A 17,753-nucleotide genomic window follows, 5' to 3' on the forward strand; every position below is an offset into this window, starting at 1 on the left:
TTGACTGCTCAGTGCTTCAGCCATTAATGTTTAAAGATGATCCAATTCCATCTGTCAGCACTAGCTCACGAGACTAAAATGTCCAAAAAGCAAGTTTTTCTTTACAAATATTAGAGCTAATTTTTGGAGCCTGGAGATTTGATTTGCTGGCAGTTGCATTGGTCGGGTAAAGATTAGGAGCAGCAAGCCAGCAGAAGACAAGCAGCAGATGAATCTCATTATGTCCTCAAGACGTAGTAAAAAGGGTGTGTTTACCATTGGATTGTGCAAATGTTGCATTTATTTATTAACAGTGAATCCCTGATGATTAAATATGTTCTTTCATGGTTGACTGTGACTCCATGGTTGAGAGTTCACTGAGTTGGTCCATAGTTTTTACACATCAAAATATCTTGAATCCTTTAGCTTTTGGTGTGTGAACTATAAATAATTACAGTCCACAATCTGAGAAAAACATTTTTTGGTCCTAAATAGAGATTCGTATGATCATTTGACTATGACTTCCCATGGTCTCCATTTTGCCAATATAATGCTTTAAAAATATGAATATTACATTGTCTATTGACAGGTTTTGACCAGAAAGGAGGAAGAAATCAATCCTGCCTGTCTGCTCTCAACCAAACCTTGAGGCTCCTGTCTCACCCAGAGAGAGAGAGACGGAGGGAGAGAGCGAAGGAAAGAAGACAAACACTGTCAAGATGAAAAATAAATGGCCAAATTGGCAAGGTTTCAAGGCTTCCAACTATGACAACTTTGATTAACAATATTTGCCAGAGCTGCCAACTAACACTGACACAGAGATGAGGATTCAGAAATCAGTCTTGTGTGTCATCAGTACAAATGAACTCGCCATCACGGATACAGAAAATGCCCACCTCCGACTCTTTTGCTTATTGTTGCCTGATGAATATATTCATATAATCTCATAGTGAGGGGGTTGTGTGCACATTATTCAGACAGCTTGTGTTTCTCCGTGGTGATTAACATAAATCATGGATTATGATTTGGCCACAGGTTATTCCAAACACTGCAGCTCCAAGCATGTGCACACCATACACACCTATGCTTTTTACTCTGTACCCCAATAGAATACGCTGGCAATTTCATCGACTTGGACGGTGCATGGATGCAAGTGGATTTCTGCGGGTACAGTGCAAGTGGGAGATGAACTGGACCAGAGACACAGCATAATCTCCTCCAGTAGTGGTTTGTTCCATCATCAGGACAAAGAAGGATCTGTATCCTGACAAATAGGTGTTGGTTCACTGTGCCTAGCTGCCCAGTCTGTTGGCCCAGAGAACAAACAAACAAAAACAGCTGATGCCACCCTCTTTCAAGATGAAGTATAAACTGAAGATGAATTGATCACATTACAGATAAGGACAGAGAAAACAGATACTTCATCCACAGCTGATGCTGTTTAGAGAGGAAAACCAACAAGGTTGAATCTCTTTCATTTCAGAACAGCAAAATAATTCCTCAGTCTCTAATAATTGTGGAAACATTTATTCCATCAAACACAATCGCATGTTTTTCTTGCTGTACTAAATCCTCCATCTCTGTTCGGCAAGTGGATTCTCTGCTTTGAAACAAAACCCAACGGAAAGCCACCATAAAAGGAAAATTGCCTGGTGTTCTAAAAAGAAGAGATTTGAGACAATTCCCTTTCCACATTTCAGAAGCAGTTGTTGCTTCTCATCTCCTGCAGGAAGATTGGACAGACAGCCCCGCTGTTTATTAATGGGGTTGACAAAAGGTTCCATTTTTTTTAAAGTTCCCTCCTTAAACCATGTTCACAATAGTTATATGCAAGCAGCAACAACCAGAATAGAAGAAAGGAACATGGAGTTAACAGCTTGTAGACCAAGGAACTTTAACTACCACTGCAGAAACTGGTTCCATTGAAGCAAGTAAAAGAAGAAAAGTGGAAAATGTTTCAGGACTGTTCAGAATGACCTAACCAGCACTTTTTATATAATTGGCTTTTAAGGGAGATTTTTTTCCACCAAAATCACAGAAAAAGGATCCCCGATGTTTTCACATTTGTCAGAAGATTTGTATTCCAAAGAAAGTGTTGGAAAGAAAAAAAAAGACTTAAGAATCTGACAGCTCATCTCTTGTGATCTTGCCAGATTTCTGCTTCTGCAAAATCACCTGTTCTCATTTCTCTGCGTGTATCTTGGCTGGGGATCAGCATCTCCATCATTTACATCGTAGCTGGCCTCTGCATCCTGAAACAAACAAAGTGAGCATTATGGCACACAGAATATGTTTAATACCCGTTTTCTCCTTATTGCTTAAAACGTACATAATTGCTGATGAGATCAGGGTGATCTTTCTCAATGCCGTCGTCCAGAATGGTTATTACTACACCTTTCCCCGTGTAACCTTGAGCCCAGGCTTCTTTAGTATTCAGGTCTTGATGCGCTGGGTTGGACTGCAAAACACAGTGGAATTTTATTTACCCGTCAATCTGGTGTGACTGACACATCCAAGAAAAAACTGAAATCACCTTTTTGCTTAAAAAGCTTCCAAAACCAACTGCAAAGTAGACCTTATGTCAAAATTATGAGGCAATGAAGGAGAGTCTGGAGGTAGCACACGAACACTTAAATTACAATTTAAATGCATCAACCCATCTCATCCTGTCTTCTGTTTAACAGCTGCAAAGTTCTTGCAATGGGCAGTTAAGCCTTACTAACTGTTGTTGATCATAGACACTGCTGAGAAATATAAATGATACTCCAAGTAAAGGCATAAACATTTTCATCACAGAATAGATAGTGTTGTGAATGTTGTGCTGAAGCACTGCTGCCATTTCCACTCTATTAGAAATCTCTTCTATATTCAAGCAAGTCAAAATCAAAGCATGGCAGTCAAGAACTCATCTATCTGGTACTTAATTGCACTTAAGATAATATTAGAGTACACATGCATTCATATCACATCTGAATAAAGTGCCTTTCCATATAAAACCAATGAAATAGCGAACATCTCGAGATTGAATCGACATAGCAAACATGTCCCGAGGAAGCTTTTTTCTTATGTTTTCCTACACTGAGCTTACGTGACCATTTTAAATCTAAACTCAATATAAGACACAATTTTGCTTTAGCCTGAAATATAGTGAAAGGTGTTGAGACTCAAAAGATTTGAGGTCAAATTAATATTGACAAGCAAGTACATTCTTACATTGGTGGGGTTTTTTTTTGTTAAAAATGTCAAATATGAGATTAGAACAGAATGAAGCCCCTCTAACAAAGGCCATATTTTCCAGCATTCTACAAATGCACCTTGTTATTTCATTTTATATAAAATCAGCATTTCACAGATTTGACCCTTGTGTTGGTAAATCTCAAATCTTTATAATACATTTACCTTGATAATAAGCACACAGTAAAAGTAGTGCTTGGACACCAAAAACAAGGCTGAAATCAAGTGGTCCAATAAAATATAATAAATAAAAGTGTGCACCTTGAAAGATATTAAAACATACATCAAATGTATTTGCATAAAAAAAAAACCCCAACTAAAATAGCAGAAAGGGTCACACACCAGATACCACTGCTTAGGGAAATCGGGGTCTGTTGGGTCTTCATAAACATCCCTCTTCTTCCTCTTTTTCACCACCTGCTGCTCAGCCCACAGGACCTGGATGGTGCACACAAAAACACAGAAAATTCATAATATACAGCTAACCTCATGGGAACTGATGTCTTCACAAGTGTTCTAATTTCAAAAACTGCCCCTTTGTCCCACAGGCTGGAGACGTGGGAAATCATGCCACAGTCGCTGTGTTGAGACAGCAATAACAGAAACGAGAGGCAGGGATGTGAAGCAAAGCTACTGAACAGCGCTTCATTCCCTGCAAGTCCTGAAGGCTTCTTATTAATGCTGAGTGTACATAGATGACAGCAAATGCTAATATCACACATGGAAACTGTCATTTTATAGCTTAGTTCCGATAGTTGCCAAAGAAAACGCAGAACGAGAGGTCAGTCAGACACATTTGTCAAAAGTCTATCGAACAAAACATGTCTTGTGTCTGCATTTGGCAGTTTAATTAAATGATTTTGCTTTCTATCCCTCCTTTCTATCTCCATTTTTCCCCCTTTCTCTACAGTGCTGATATATTTTGACAAAGACTGGAGGTTTTTGGGGACCTGATGGCAAATGATGGGAATGATTAGAGAAATTGGATTTTCATGTTCTCATTAATGGTTAAACGGTGCTCAACACAGAGTAATTTGAAAAAGCTTTCAAGCTTCTGTCATGTTAGAGCTGCAAATTTAAAAAGAGTATAGCCTCATCCCCAGGAAGCAGGAATTGGTGCTCCAGCAGCATCTCATTAGTGAAAATAAATCTGATTTATTTCTATTATTTTTCCAAAACCATTTGAGATATTAAATTACTTTCAAAGATAAACACAGTGATGCATAAGAATAAATACCAGAGCTACAGTTAAAACAGGGGCTATTAGAGATGAGGATCACATAAATAAATATGCAATGAGGCACAATAGACAACTGAATATAAAAAAAAGACTTATTTTATTGGAATCTTTTAGTTTTAAATGAGAGATCATAAAAAAGAAGGTGGATGGGCCTTCGGAATGCTCTTCTGAACGTAATCTAAAATCTGAAATTATGCACAGTTCCTGAGGGCAGTATAGGTAGAAAAGCAATTGAAAACTTGCCTAAGAGAAAAGACCATTAACCTTTTTATATTGACCTTTGGATAATCAACATTTATCTTATTCAGAATCTGCACCCTTGTGAATGTGTTGAACAGCTTAATGCAGAAGATATCTTTGATTAAGATAAATAAGTGATGCATTATCTTGATACATCCATCTGAGAAGCACAGAGGTGTCAAAACTATTAATACAAATGGGCCTGACATTATTATAGCATGTCACAGATATCAGCCTACGCTTGAGACAAGCGATTTAACATTAATGCCTTAAAATCATAAATTAGAAGATGGAATTAAATGTGTTAAAAATGACCCACTTTCACGGTACCTGATCTTATATCAATCTTTGGTCAGTGGTGCTATACAAAATGTGCAACAGACAAAAGCAAAAAAAAAACCAAAAACAACAAAAGATAGCTAAATATGAATCAAATATTTCCCCCCATATTGAAAATATGTTGCGTAGGAAGTGACAAATGGCCTTTGCAAGCATAATGGCACAAACATATAAAGCTGCCAATGTCATCTTTCCTGCTGTGTGATTATTCAAACAGGATGATGATAAGCAGCGTGTTGGCAGCAGTAAGCAGAGAAAACATGATAATGGAGATATTGTAAGAGACAGCAGCCATATTACACAGAGGAAACAGTGTAACAAACTCAAGGCCTGAGCACTGACTAATCCACTTGCAGCCATTATGGTTTTGCCTCCTTTTAAATATATTTGATTTGAGGCAGGTGAATCAGAAGCTTGCATTTCTACCTTTTTTAAGAGCTCAGATAGCCTCAAAGCAGAATAGCGCATTGATATGCACACAAACACAAATTTGCTTAGGCATGCTGTGTATGTCTTCTTTTTGGCAGTGGTCATGATTTGCCTGAGGTTTTCTCGTTTTGTTGTTGTGTAGGTGTGCGGACAACCCATGGACTAAACTGTTGCTCTTTATTCAAGCACACGATGCCCCGAAACACTGCAGGTTCAAACGTGCTGTTTAACTTGAACTACAGATTAACCCTGCCAGATGGAAGCTTTCCTCCCCAACATATTGTCAGATTATGTTAGCGTTTATCTGGTTACACTGGCTTTAGCTTAAGTGTACTGTAATTCACGTCAGCTGCTATCACATAGAATAAAAAATAAAAAACACTTTCCATTTTCCATATTGACCCCAACCCCCCCTTTAATGTTTTCCCAACTATCAAGAATAATCAATTTAGTCTCACCAACATCACTGAAGAGAGAACATTAACATCTCCCTGAGCATGTAAGCTTGCTAGGACCTCATAGCTGCATTTCCACTTTGGAAGTTCCTGGTAAATACTGGGGACAGGAAATTTAGAGGAACTGTTCATGTCATTAGGCCCTCTTGATGGCCGTGTCTCCACTGCGGGGTCGTTGCGATCCATCGCTGCAAGCTGTGTACACATCAGTATGTTAATAAATATTAAGTAAACAGCATGTGCTGTGCTGTGATAATTATACATAACAAGTCAGGCGGTGGCCATGTTTTTCTGGTTTGTGCGTTTGTTTACATGCTATGAACAAGAGGAGAAGTGGAGTCTACTAGGCTACTGCTCCTCTTCTGCTGGGTTCTGCGTCACATCGTACATTAGGTTTAGCTATTTAGTGCTGGGTAAACCTCAAGCCTTACCTGGGAGTTTTTTCGGGGCCAATCTAAGTACCTAACCTGGAGAAGGGACGTCGTTAGGCCCCAAACAAGTTCCTGCAAATGACCATTTGGGGGAGTTTGGCCCAGAGTGGAAACATGCCTATTGATACTCTTGAGCCCAGGCAGACTGATTGAAGTAGGAAAAACAGCAGCATACAGCCTCCACTTAGCAAGGCAACTTTGTTACCAATGGTTCTTACTTCTTAATTTTCTCCTGTGTAACATCAGTGTGGTTTCTATTTAAAATTCTGGCAGTAATTACCTTCGATGCGTTGACTTATTATAGATACAATGCAACACTATTGTGCCTGTTTGTTTGGCAAATTGAATTATAGCCGCTGTCTTTACTGTCTGCTATGTGCTTAAAAACATCCTTTTAGTGTTTCTACATTGTGAAACATTTAATGAACTTTACCAAATTATGCTGAATGATGTTTACAGAGTAAAAAAGACTGATGTCGCAGTCCCTCTATTCATGTCCAACACACATTTACTCCCTGAGGTTTTACTAAAAGTTAATTGGGAGGCTACAGGTTGTGTCATTCATAGAAATGTACGGTGTCAATTTTTGCCTGTTTCCAGCTATTGGTGGCTCAGATTTTCATGTTTAGTTTGTAACTCTGACCTAGCACTAAGCCACAGAGCTGCACTTCAAGAATCAGATGCCGATGTGAATTTATGCAAAGGGTTTCAGAATGTTTATTCTACATTTACAGCTATTTGGTGCCTCAGATCAGGCCAGGCCACTAGATTAAAGGAACAGCTTTAACTGAAAAGCATATAGAGCTCAACAAGCTGAGCTCATTCCTTTTGTGATACAGACACTCTGTGGCTAACCCCAGCTATTTTTCAGCCTTTTGTTACCAATACCGCATGCTGCAATCGATGTGCATCTAACACAATTCTTACCTTTGGCTCCTCCTGCAGTTTTGTGTGAACATCCTTGTGGCTAGTTGCAGCTCTTTTCTCCACGGCATTATGCCTGAAGTGGTAATAATCTCCAAAAACCTGCGTGAAACAAAAAGGAAGCATCACCTGCAAGAACACGAAATATACCTTCTGCATGCATGTGCAAGCGTGCCTATGCAAACAGCCTCGTTTCTTTCCACATTCAAAAGAAATGGAGCTTTTCTTTGTTTTATACAACTGAATCACCCATAGCAGGCAATGTAGAAACATCTTCTCAGCATGCTGTAAAAGCATAAAAGGGACTCGGTCATTAAAAACTTGTGTATTGAAAATAGATATTTTGCTATTAAATTTGTACTGATAAGAGCATGTTTTTACAAGACATGACATTTATTCAAAAGGGGTAGAAAATCTTGCAAATGGGTAAAACACTCACCCCAAACCAAACTATGAATAATGGCAACCACCCCCTACACACACACAGGTTTCGAGAGAGCAGACTGAAAACACACCTGCAGATGGACACCATCTCGGAAAGAGATAGAAGTGATTAGATGCATCCATTTATAGTTCCTGCTCAGAGCTCAACATTCAGTGTGCCACTGTCCGTTCCCCCACCACACACACACACACACACACACACACACACACACACACACACACACACACACACACACACACACACACACACACAAAGCTTGGGTGAAGGAGCTTTTAAGGGCATTTTGCTGACAGCTGCCACTAAAACCTCGTAATGTCAGATGATTTCTTTATCACACTTTTGAGCTTTAGTGACAAACAGAAGCAAATGCATTGCACAGTCAAAACCAAGGACAACTGAGAGCCAGACGGTAAAAAAAAACCCCGCAGACATCCAGCGCACTTTAAAACAGAATGAATCAAAGGTAGTGGCAGAGGAAAATGAAGGACAGCAGGGACACTCTTCACATCACAGAGAGAGCACTGCTTATTTGAAGAAGATGCACTACAATCTGTAGAGTAGTGCCACTGGGAACTGGCTCACCTTCAGTGGCCCAGTGGAGCAAAGAAAGAGTGAGAAAGGAGGAAGGTGTGTGGGAGAAAGGATGGATGTAGACAGAGATGGAGAATTGCACACACAGCATGACAGAAGCCTCTGTTGGTGCTTGAGGCTGATTCTGCTGGTTGGCTTCCTGAGAACCAGCCAGGCGGACGGTTAAAGCTCCGAGGTCGTCTGGTGGTGCTGATATGAGGCCGTGTTGATTAAGTTAATTTAATCTGACCGGTATTTATAATTAAGGATACATTTAAACATTAATGTCTTTGAGAGTTTCGACATTAATCATGGAGAAATGACCAATTTAGATTAGTCTAGCAAATTGAATTGTGGAATGCTGAAAGAAAAGATTAATACACGTTCTCTTGTGAAGGGACAGTTTTGCAGAAGGAGCCTCTTAAATGTTTCAAATAAGGAAAGTAGGTAGGATTTGGAGATACAAGTTTTCTATTTTTTAAAGTTAAGCTACACGTGGGAGCTGCTGTTAAACTTCCAAAAATAAAGCCGATGTGAAAAAGGCAAAAAAGAGGAGCAAGTACTCGAGTTAATAGTGTCATACTAAAAGGTTAATGCCTGACTTTAATAGCGTATTCTCTTTGGGAATCTTGTTGTGGAGGGTCCTCATGGGACTGATGTTAATTCCAGAGCTTTCCGAGAGTGAGGGTCAGTCTTTGATTGCCCTATTTAAGGAAGATTTAACAAAGGCACACCAAAAGAAATGGCCTCTGAACTAAGTGAGACTGAGGTGTGACCCACCAATTTAATGAGACCTATTTCCACACTGATTGCAGGAGGGCAGAAAGCTAATTTGTGGTGAACCATGGTGGCTTTTCAGAGGGACAAATCCATTTCCGAAAGTGCTTGTGCCCTCATTTAGACCGAGAGGCAATGGGTCCGCTTCAATTGAAATAGAGATTGAAATGTTGGTGTTGCACCCTCCCAAAGAGTCTGGCTGAGTCATGCTTGAACTACGTGTGTGTGCATGCGTATGTGCCAGTGGTAATGGAGAGCACTGAAGGTCATTAGTCACTGTGCCACGATGTCGGCACTACGCAGGCATGAAGCCCGTCACACTTCAGACTGTGCGGAGGCAGAATATATTATCACAAGTGCATCTTGGATTTTGATTCCAGGTCAGTACCTCAGCCTTGAAGTAAACTGTGAGGCAAAAAAGCCAAAGTCATTTTTAATTCATTCAGTGATGTTGCACTTTTACAGGTTGTATTTATCCAAGACAAAGTCCAATTTTGGGGGAAAATGATATTGTCATAAAAAAATAAATCAAAGTGTAAATCAGAAAAGGCCTTCTTCAGGTTGAACCCAATTCTCTGAGGTAAGAAACACAGGATTTTTTTTTAGCTATTCAGTATTTCAAAATCCAAAGCTGACACATTCTGCCAAAGCCTTATTTTGAAACACTTCCATAATTTGTTCAAGTCCTTAAAGCTGGTGACTTTTAAGGAATTTGAACTAAAAAATAGTGTTACGTAAGTGAACACGGATGTGGGAGTAAATGTACAGTATATGACGGAGTGCAACTGATATAACATTTACATCAGAGGCTTTCTGATATATACTGCATTAGAGTAATCAGTTGCATGATGCTTTATAAGAGACCTTCTCTTTCAGCCCACTCAACATACAGTATCAGGTCAAATCTACCTGCAATTCAAAGGGCAGTGCAACTTCAAGTGTCTGTTCACAGCAGCACGCTCCGTATCAGAGGTCACTTGTGTTGCGGTTTAAACCAGATGGCATCAGTCGGACTTTTCCAATTTCAAGCTGACTGACGATAGTACCCCGACGTGGTGATGTTCAAGTACTGTCTATGCCGGATGCCGCGGTCTCAAGCCAACTCCTGCCACAGTTGTGTCAATATTGGCCAGAGGGGATTGGCTTCAGATCATTGGTGCTGAAAACAGAAATGCTTTCACTAACCGAGTGTTATTTCATATTGTCGCACGTGTGAGCATACAAGTGTTTAGGCTAGCATCCAATTTTCCACAGTTTTCGGCAAACTGGACACATTTATGAACTGCACTTCAAAAATCTTTTACATGAATCAAGTTGATTAAAGTCAAAGGGCATTAAAAAAATATAAAAATCAGAAATTATTTAATGTAATCTTTAATTATTTTATAGAATATCATCTTGACAAGAAAGCTATCCAGACAACTTAGCGTAAAAGGTGCAAAAATATTTTTGAAATTCAGTACGGGGAGGGCATGAAAGTGAAATATTAACGTATTCCCCTAAGCTTGGACAGTGGAAGAACAACTGACAAAAGCAATTCCAACTTGTTAGAATTCATCTCAATTCAGCTGACATTTCAAGGAAAATATCAGAAACCAAGGCCTGGTTAGAGAGGCAGCAACAACATTGTTTTTTATTGACAGAGACCATCTATTTCAAAGCATATGAATGGATTTTTCCATCTCTCATTGCCACATAGTTCACCAACTAATGCACACAAATACATTAACACACACAGTGTTTTTCAACAGTTTAGTGTTTTGCTCATAAAATGTTCATTTTCTGTGAAGCCACTGGGCTACCATCTTTTAAGCTAATTACAGCTAAATCTGTGAAGATCAGCTTACTGGGAGAAGCTCATTATTTTCATCATAAAGAGAGGCTAATTGAGTGTTTTCAAATGATGGGTAATTATTTGTTTGCTGCACAGCTCCAATGCTGCACGTTGCCCAACAGCCCTGTTCAACCAACAAAAGGGACCCGCTCTGTGGAGACCTCCAAAAACAGCCACAGATACCTGCTTATTAATTATATGGCAAAGATTTGCGAAAGTGCACATGCAGAACTTACCTCCATGCAGCAGTGTTACAATAATCGGTCGGACACAGTGACAGAAAAAAAGACATTGGTGCCACAAATTTTCTTCAACAAAATAAAGAGGGGTTATTGGCACAAAGACCTTGAAGGGAAAGATTTAGCATTGATGGGTATCTGGTCAGACCTATTTCTATTCTGGAAGAGTCAAGCACAGAGAGAAAGAAAAAAGTGAAGCAGGAGAAAGAAATATATCATAAGAGGACAGATGGACACAGAGATAGTGGGGAAGTACGGGAGAAATGAATGCATTAAACCTGACATTTGGCTCATATTATCATAAAACACATACAGTTCTGTTATATTAATGACTACAGTCTTGTATGCCATGGATACAAGACTGGTATTTAAAGCCGTCATGGCAAAGTTCAGTGTATTTTTATGCCTTAATGAAGAGTTTAGATTTCACAGAAAAATCATGACATAAGCACCTGAATCTCATACAGTTTGAATTAGGCATGTAAATAAACTCACAGACAAGCTGCAAAAGTAATGAGCCATGTAGCTTTGAGAATAAAAAGATAGAAATAAATAAGTAATAAATAAATAATAACATTTTAATAGTTTTAATATTCAACCCACGGGTTGTCTTCAGCCAAAGGTTCCTGTCTTGGGTTGACTAATGTGCTTGGCAAATCTGTAAAGACCTAACTTTAGGTCTGCTTCCCTGACTACTGCATATTTATCAAGTGAGAGTTTGATTCATTTGATGTGTGGTAATCTCGCACAGACGAAAGTGAAACTTTGGAGATGGTAAGTAACATGTTCAGATATCACAGGCAAATTATCTGTTGAGGGCCGGGAAAATAAGAGGTGAAGGGTTCTGAACAGGGCCCCATCCAACAGCGTCAGCTTTTACTGAGTGAAAATCAGACATAGAGAACAAACAGGGTGGGGAAAAAAAACAGAAAAAAAATATTCAAATCAATTTGTAGTTATCAAAGTCTACCCTGAAACGGGCTGCGAGGGCCCCCTTTGTCTAAGAATAATAGGAGAAGATTTGATGATATATGAAAACAAGTTCAGGGAGAAGCAGGGAAACAATATTAAATGGGTTCATTTTGTAGCCACTTGAAACAGAGGAGAATACACAGACATTTCGAGCAGATGAAAAGCATTAACAGTCCCTGGTTCTAAAGAATCTACAGGAACCACCAAGCAGGAACGGTGTTTGCGCCTGACAGGGCACACAATAAGGCAATAGAGAATAATGTATAAATAGGAAGAGAGATATTGCTTGAAAATGAATAAAAATCCACAACAGGATATCTTAAAAAAAAAAAAATCTCAAAGAAACAAGGCATTTTATACTGTTTAGTATTCCAGGCTGGTGTGCAGTTCAAATACAATCTGATTGTTCTCGGCCTTTTAGTTTATGCCTGAAGGCAGCGTCTCACCTTGATCCCCATATCATAAACATCTAAAGCATTTTTTAATCAGAAACAAGATTTAGTGTGATTCAAGTTTTGTTTCTCGTTACAATTGTGTTGTTCTAAGTCTTTGTTTAAACCTGCTCTCCACAGAATTAAAAGATTGTTCAATCTACACAGTATTCCAAAGAGGTGAAGCCTCCAGCAGAGACTACTGTATGTCCATGTAAAATCAATGTGAAGAGTCCTCAGATGGTTGTCTCAATGGATCTTTCATAGACGGCGTTCATCTGTACCATCAATGATTGCAAAAAGGGAGAGGGCACATTTAAAAAGGGATTGTTGGAGTAAAGCAACGGGAGTGATGGGCTTCTGAATAGGCAATGTGCACAATGTCCTAGACGCAGTGTGTGCCCTTCACTTCCAAGGCTTAGCTCATAAAAATGGAAGCCGTCAGCATGTCTAGATGCCTAGGGTGCAACAGTATTTCATAAAAAAATAGCCATAACGAAATAAAAAACATTCTCTCTCCCCCTTAAATACATCACTGTGTTTCACAAAAATATATATAATAGAAACCCTCCAAAAACAAACAAACAAAAAAGACAGGGTCTCCAGTTGCCTGTAATCTGGTGCTGCAATATATATTTGTACTGTGCAACTCAACTGCCACCATTTCTTCCCCATGGTGGCAAATCTATACTGTCACAGTGCACTGTAGTGGGTGGCAACAGGCAGTCAGCAGGCTGGAATGATTTATATCTGCCTGCACTATAATACTGATAATAATGCCCGTCAAAACAAAGCAAAAGTGCATCAATGCAGCAGGTAGGAAGCCTTAAAGAACCAGGTCGCTTGAAGCAATGAGGCCATCCATCAAAGGGAAAGTAGGCTGTTGCAAAAATTCAAAAACAGGCCCTTTGAACGTGTCTGACTCCACGATATATTTGATGTACCACGAAAGTACCAAAACGATTTAAAGTTGTGCATCAGCTTGAGGATTGATGTGTTATTATAGGTCTCTGCTGTGCCACTAAGTGTCAGTTTTAAGGATTTGTCATTTGTGTGTGGTACAAGGGTCACTTTGAAGATGCTGTGGCTTTCATGCCTTACTGTGCAGTTTAATATTTATTCCTTGCAAAAGTGATAATATCATTTCTAAGATGACACTCCAGCTTTGCATTTGTCAAACAAGGCAGAGACTGCACAATCGTGGCCAGACCCTATATGTCCCTGTTGACAAATTGCCACTTTAGACTATCTGATGGTTGTCTAGTTTCTGTCGGAAGGTGAAGTGAATCTTAATATTCAGCAAAAAGAAAAAATATCCAATTGCTAACCATTTTCCAACAGTAGGACGGGGACGTAAGACTTTGCTGAATTATTTTACCAACGCTATGGGAGATAAGGGTTAAACAGATCACCACACTTGACGCTCCATTGTTCTGCAGCTGGGATGGAATCTGACATGTCCGGGCCATGGAACCAGTAGTATTTTGGGAAAATGTCACTAGCTTTACCCGTAGCTTTTACAAAACTTGGCATTTCCCACAGGGTGTCATCGGAGTATTCTGAAATGGAAGCACGGCATGCATCACCACGGACAGCTCAGCCGTGATCGTCCTTTCTAATAACATTTTTTACTATTTAGTTTCACAACAGGAACAGCTGCTGACACACCTCTGCTGTACCGAAAGCTGAAACCCGAGTCTTGTTTTGCTAGGCAGACTATGTATTGCTTTTCATCTATGAAACCACTTTAATTAAATTGTGTTTAGTAAATGAGGCGAAAATGGTAGGTATGTTTTTTCAACGCAATCGTCTCTTTGATCATTTAATTGACATCACTGCAATTTCATTTCCTGAAAGCAAAGGACAGAAACAGCAGACCCTCGTGCATCAAGACGATAAGATATGAACAGCCGAGAAAATACATTTAAAAAACAATTACAGCACACTAATCAGTGCGTTAATTTCATCTGTCCTTTCATTGCCCTTGAAACAGAAAATCAAGTTACTATTTTCAATTGGGAAGACAATATTCACATTAGAGGGAAGGACGCAGGATTCAGTTACTATGATTTTGACGCAGCCCCAATCAGGTAAAAACTTGGCAGACGCCAGTGTTTACTTGGTTTAAGCTCCTCCTGTTTTTGAGTTGCGATTAAGGTGCAATCTGTGATGATGGCAGAAAGGAAAATGACTTCTGGGTCACAGGAGGGAAGGGAACACCAGCAAGCATAATTTAGCATAATGACAAGCTCCCAGATTGATGGAACAGAGGTTAAAGGACAAGCAAGTAATACTGATAATACAGCCAGCAGCAGCTCGTGACATTATTTTCACTCCCTGCATTAAAGAGTTTAACAATTTAATTTTTTATGGCAATTAAGTTCTGGTTAACAGGATGTAGCTCATCTGAATCAAAATTAAAATTAATTCTTCAGCTTATTAAGCCTTAAATAATAAATTATAATTGGATATTTATGTCACTGTTTAAATGGCTGCTGATGAAAAATGACAATAGATGTAGGAGAGCGAGGAGCATATCAAACGTGGCTTCAGAATTAGATGATGTTTTCTGCATTTGAACTTTAGTTTAAATTGGCCATCTGCACAACCTTTAACACCCTGCACCAAAACACAACCTGTATACTGCAGCACTGATGAATCCATTATCAGTGGGAGAAATAGAAAGCACAGCTTTTATCCTTCAAACCCTCTCAATATTGGCCACGTGTTTATCTTCATTAAAGACAATTACATCGATTACCCATGTTCAAAAAATATATAACTTCAGTCCAGTTCAATCCAGTCACAGAATTACAGCTCAGATGATGGCTGAACCTGAGAGTGGGAGATAATACATTCCACTGCACCACAGCTCTGCATTGCCTGTTGCATCCAGAAAAGATGTAGTTACTTCACAGTGGCCTCACAAAGAAGGAGCAGCACACGAACGCTTGCAGCTCCCTCTGTTCATTTACCAAGAAAGACTCGGGGCATAATGTGCACTGAAACTACCAGCAACAGTGGAGCATGGTGGGAGACTTTGAACTCTTGGCTGCATGGACTAATAACACGGCCTTCAACTGGAACCTCAGAAGTATAGAACGTTGATCACAAGGAAACATAAACCCATAACATAAAACGTAGCACTCATCTGCTGGAAATTCAAAGTCCCTTTTAAAATCAAAGTCTTATTGGTTTGCATAGCTGCATGCCAAACATCAGGAGTAATGGGGGCTGCCTCTGTGCCCATCTGACAGGATAGTGGTGACAATCGTCAGCAGCAATATTAGTCACATGATGTTTTGGGAGGAATATGGTGAAGAGAGGAGATTAAGAGTGGCTGTGCACTTCTGGGAGACAAACATTTTGATGTACAGTACTCGCATCAGGTATTGTTCTCTTTACATTTGCCATCAGGAGAACACTGACATGAACATGGGGCTAAAGTGGTTGAAATTACTGAACAAGCATGGCTAAGCGAGACTGTTAAAATTCATGTTTTGCACTGACCCACCGTATACTCGGTATTATGTGAAGCCAAATATCCCTGTGCTGAAAAGGGCATGGCATTTACAGCCATCTCATCTCAACATTAAACAGCACAATCAAAAGAGACAAGGATTTACGAGCTGAATGCCAATAATGACTCCAACAAAAGTCCTAAAGGCCCCCAAAAAGATGGCTGGACAGATTTTTCTGTTTTTTGAGGGATTATAAAAAACATATTGCAGCAGTTCTACAGCAGAAGACGCATTAAGTATTAAGTAAAACGCTCATATAATGTAGGCTGCATCCACTGTGTGGGATACAAGAGAACAGAACACTTATTATTAAGCAGTCTTTGCAAGGTCCCATGATAACCTTCATAACAATGATAAATGGCTCAGGCCACCACCTATGTAGCATCATGTGAGAAGAACTTTCACAGCCATTGTTCACACTTAGGCAACTGTTAACTGGTTGTTTTTTTTAAATAGAAGAAACTCCCTGAAAAGTGAGTTTCAGACTGAGAGACATTCCTAACAAAGTGGGGTAGACATTTTCTGAAAGATCAAGCTTGACATGATGTGTATTTCGGGTCCCATTGTCTGCAATAGTAAAATCTGTTTCTGTTCCATTGAGCTTTATGTGAAATGACAATGCGCCACTTTCAATAGATGTTGTTGTACATGACGATATTTCCAATCTGTCCCACAGGGCAGTGAGTCTGAGCAGGCTGAAGCTTCCACTGCAGTAGTGATGCAGCAGACACAAAACTAGATGTGGGTCATCCAACAGCTACAAAATGTTAGCTTATGTATAAACACTGCAGTCATCAATCCACAATAATGCACATTAGGAATGTACAGGGGTCCACATCACCAGGCACTTAATTAGGAGAACTTTAATAGTGAATGCATTCCTCTGACTCCTCGGTACTTTAAGTAGTACACATAATTAAACTTACCCATCTACTTTCGGGGATAGAGACAGAGATCATAATATGTGGGTATTGGTTTAAATTATGTAAGTTAATTGTAAAGGCTGCAGAGTAAAAATACATCTTCAGACACAGACTCAGCGATTTCTTGTGTAGAAACTAGTTTCCTGGCATAAATTACTAAAAAGCCTGAAGAAGTACCTAAATGCTTTAAGTGTCATTTGAATAAAGAATACCTCACACATTTTTGGGCAATAGCTCTATTTTATTCTGCGAACCCCTGCTTCGTTGAAATATTTAACACCGAATTGAGCAGGAAAGAAAATGGATGTAACACAGAGGATTCTGCATTTATCACCTAATGACATCCAGCATTTGTACTGGGGCTTATCTGTTAAAGCCATCGGTCAAAACAAAGTGTAACCATGTAAAAACAATGGAGCGGTGACTGCAGCGCAGCATTTCCTCCTTAATTTAAAAGGGTTTTGGAAAAAAGCTTTTTAACTCGACAGCATTTGCATATCTGACTGACAATACTTCTGGTCTGTTTAACGGACTGCAAATGGAAAGATCAGCCCCCCCCCACACACAAAAAAACCCAGTAGATTCAGCAAAGGCTTTTGCTGATAATAAACTTTTGGTATAGATTTGAATAATAATGTATGTTTCCTCTTCCAGAAGAATGTATGAAATAGAGCAGAGAACAACCGAGAGGCAAATAGAAGCGCTCATGTCCTCTCCAAACTGAGAGGGGTACGTTTGGAAAATGTAGTGACGATATTGGAACCTGACAG

General features: G+C 39.5%; 1 protein-coding gene across 4 annotated transcripts in view; it reads right to left on the reverse strand.

Moving 5' to 3' along the window:
* furinb (furin (paired basic amino acid cleaving enzyme) b) overlaps positions 1-17,753 on the reverse strand; it is a 50,590-nt gene that overhangs the window by 17,396 nt on the left and 15,441 nt on the right. For all 4 annotated transcript variants that reach the window (XM_011607290.2, XM_011607289.2, XM_029842070.1 and 1 more), the window contains exons 3-6: positions 7,275-7,373; positions 3,556-3,651; positions 2,309-2,437; positions 2,155-2,231 (exon numbers count right to left, since the gene is read on the reverse strand). In XM_011607290.2, coding sequence (XP_011605592.2) covers positions 2,155-2,231; positions 2,309-2,437; positions 3,556-3,651; positions 7,275-7,373 — 401 coding nt within the window. The remainder of the gene's footprint in view (positions 1-2,154; positions 2,232-2,308; positions 2,438-3,555; positions 3,652-7,274; positions 7,374-17,753) is intronic.

This window comes from Takifugu rubripes, chromosome 9 (genome assembly GCF_901000725.2).
Source record: "Takifugu rubripes chromosome 9, fTakRub1.2, whole genome shotgun sequence".
NCBI classification, from domain to species: Eukaryota; Metazoa; Chordata; class Actinopteri; order Tetraodontiformes; family Tetraodontidae; genus Takifugu; species Takifugu rubripes.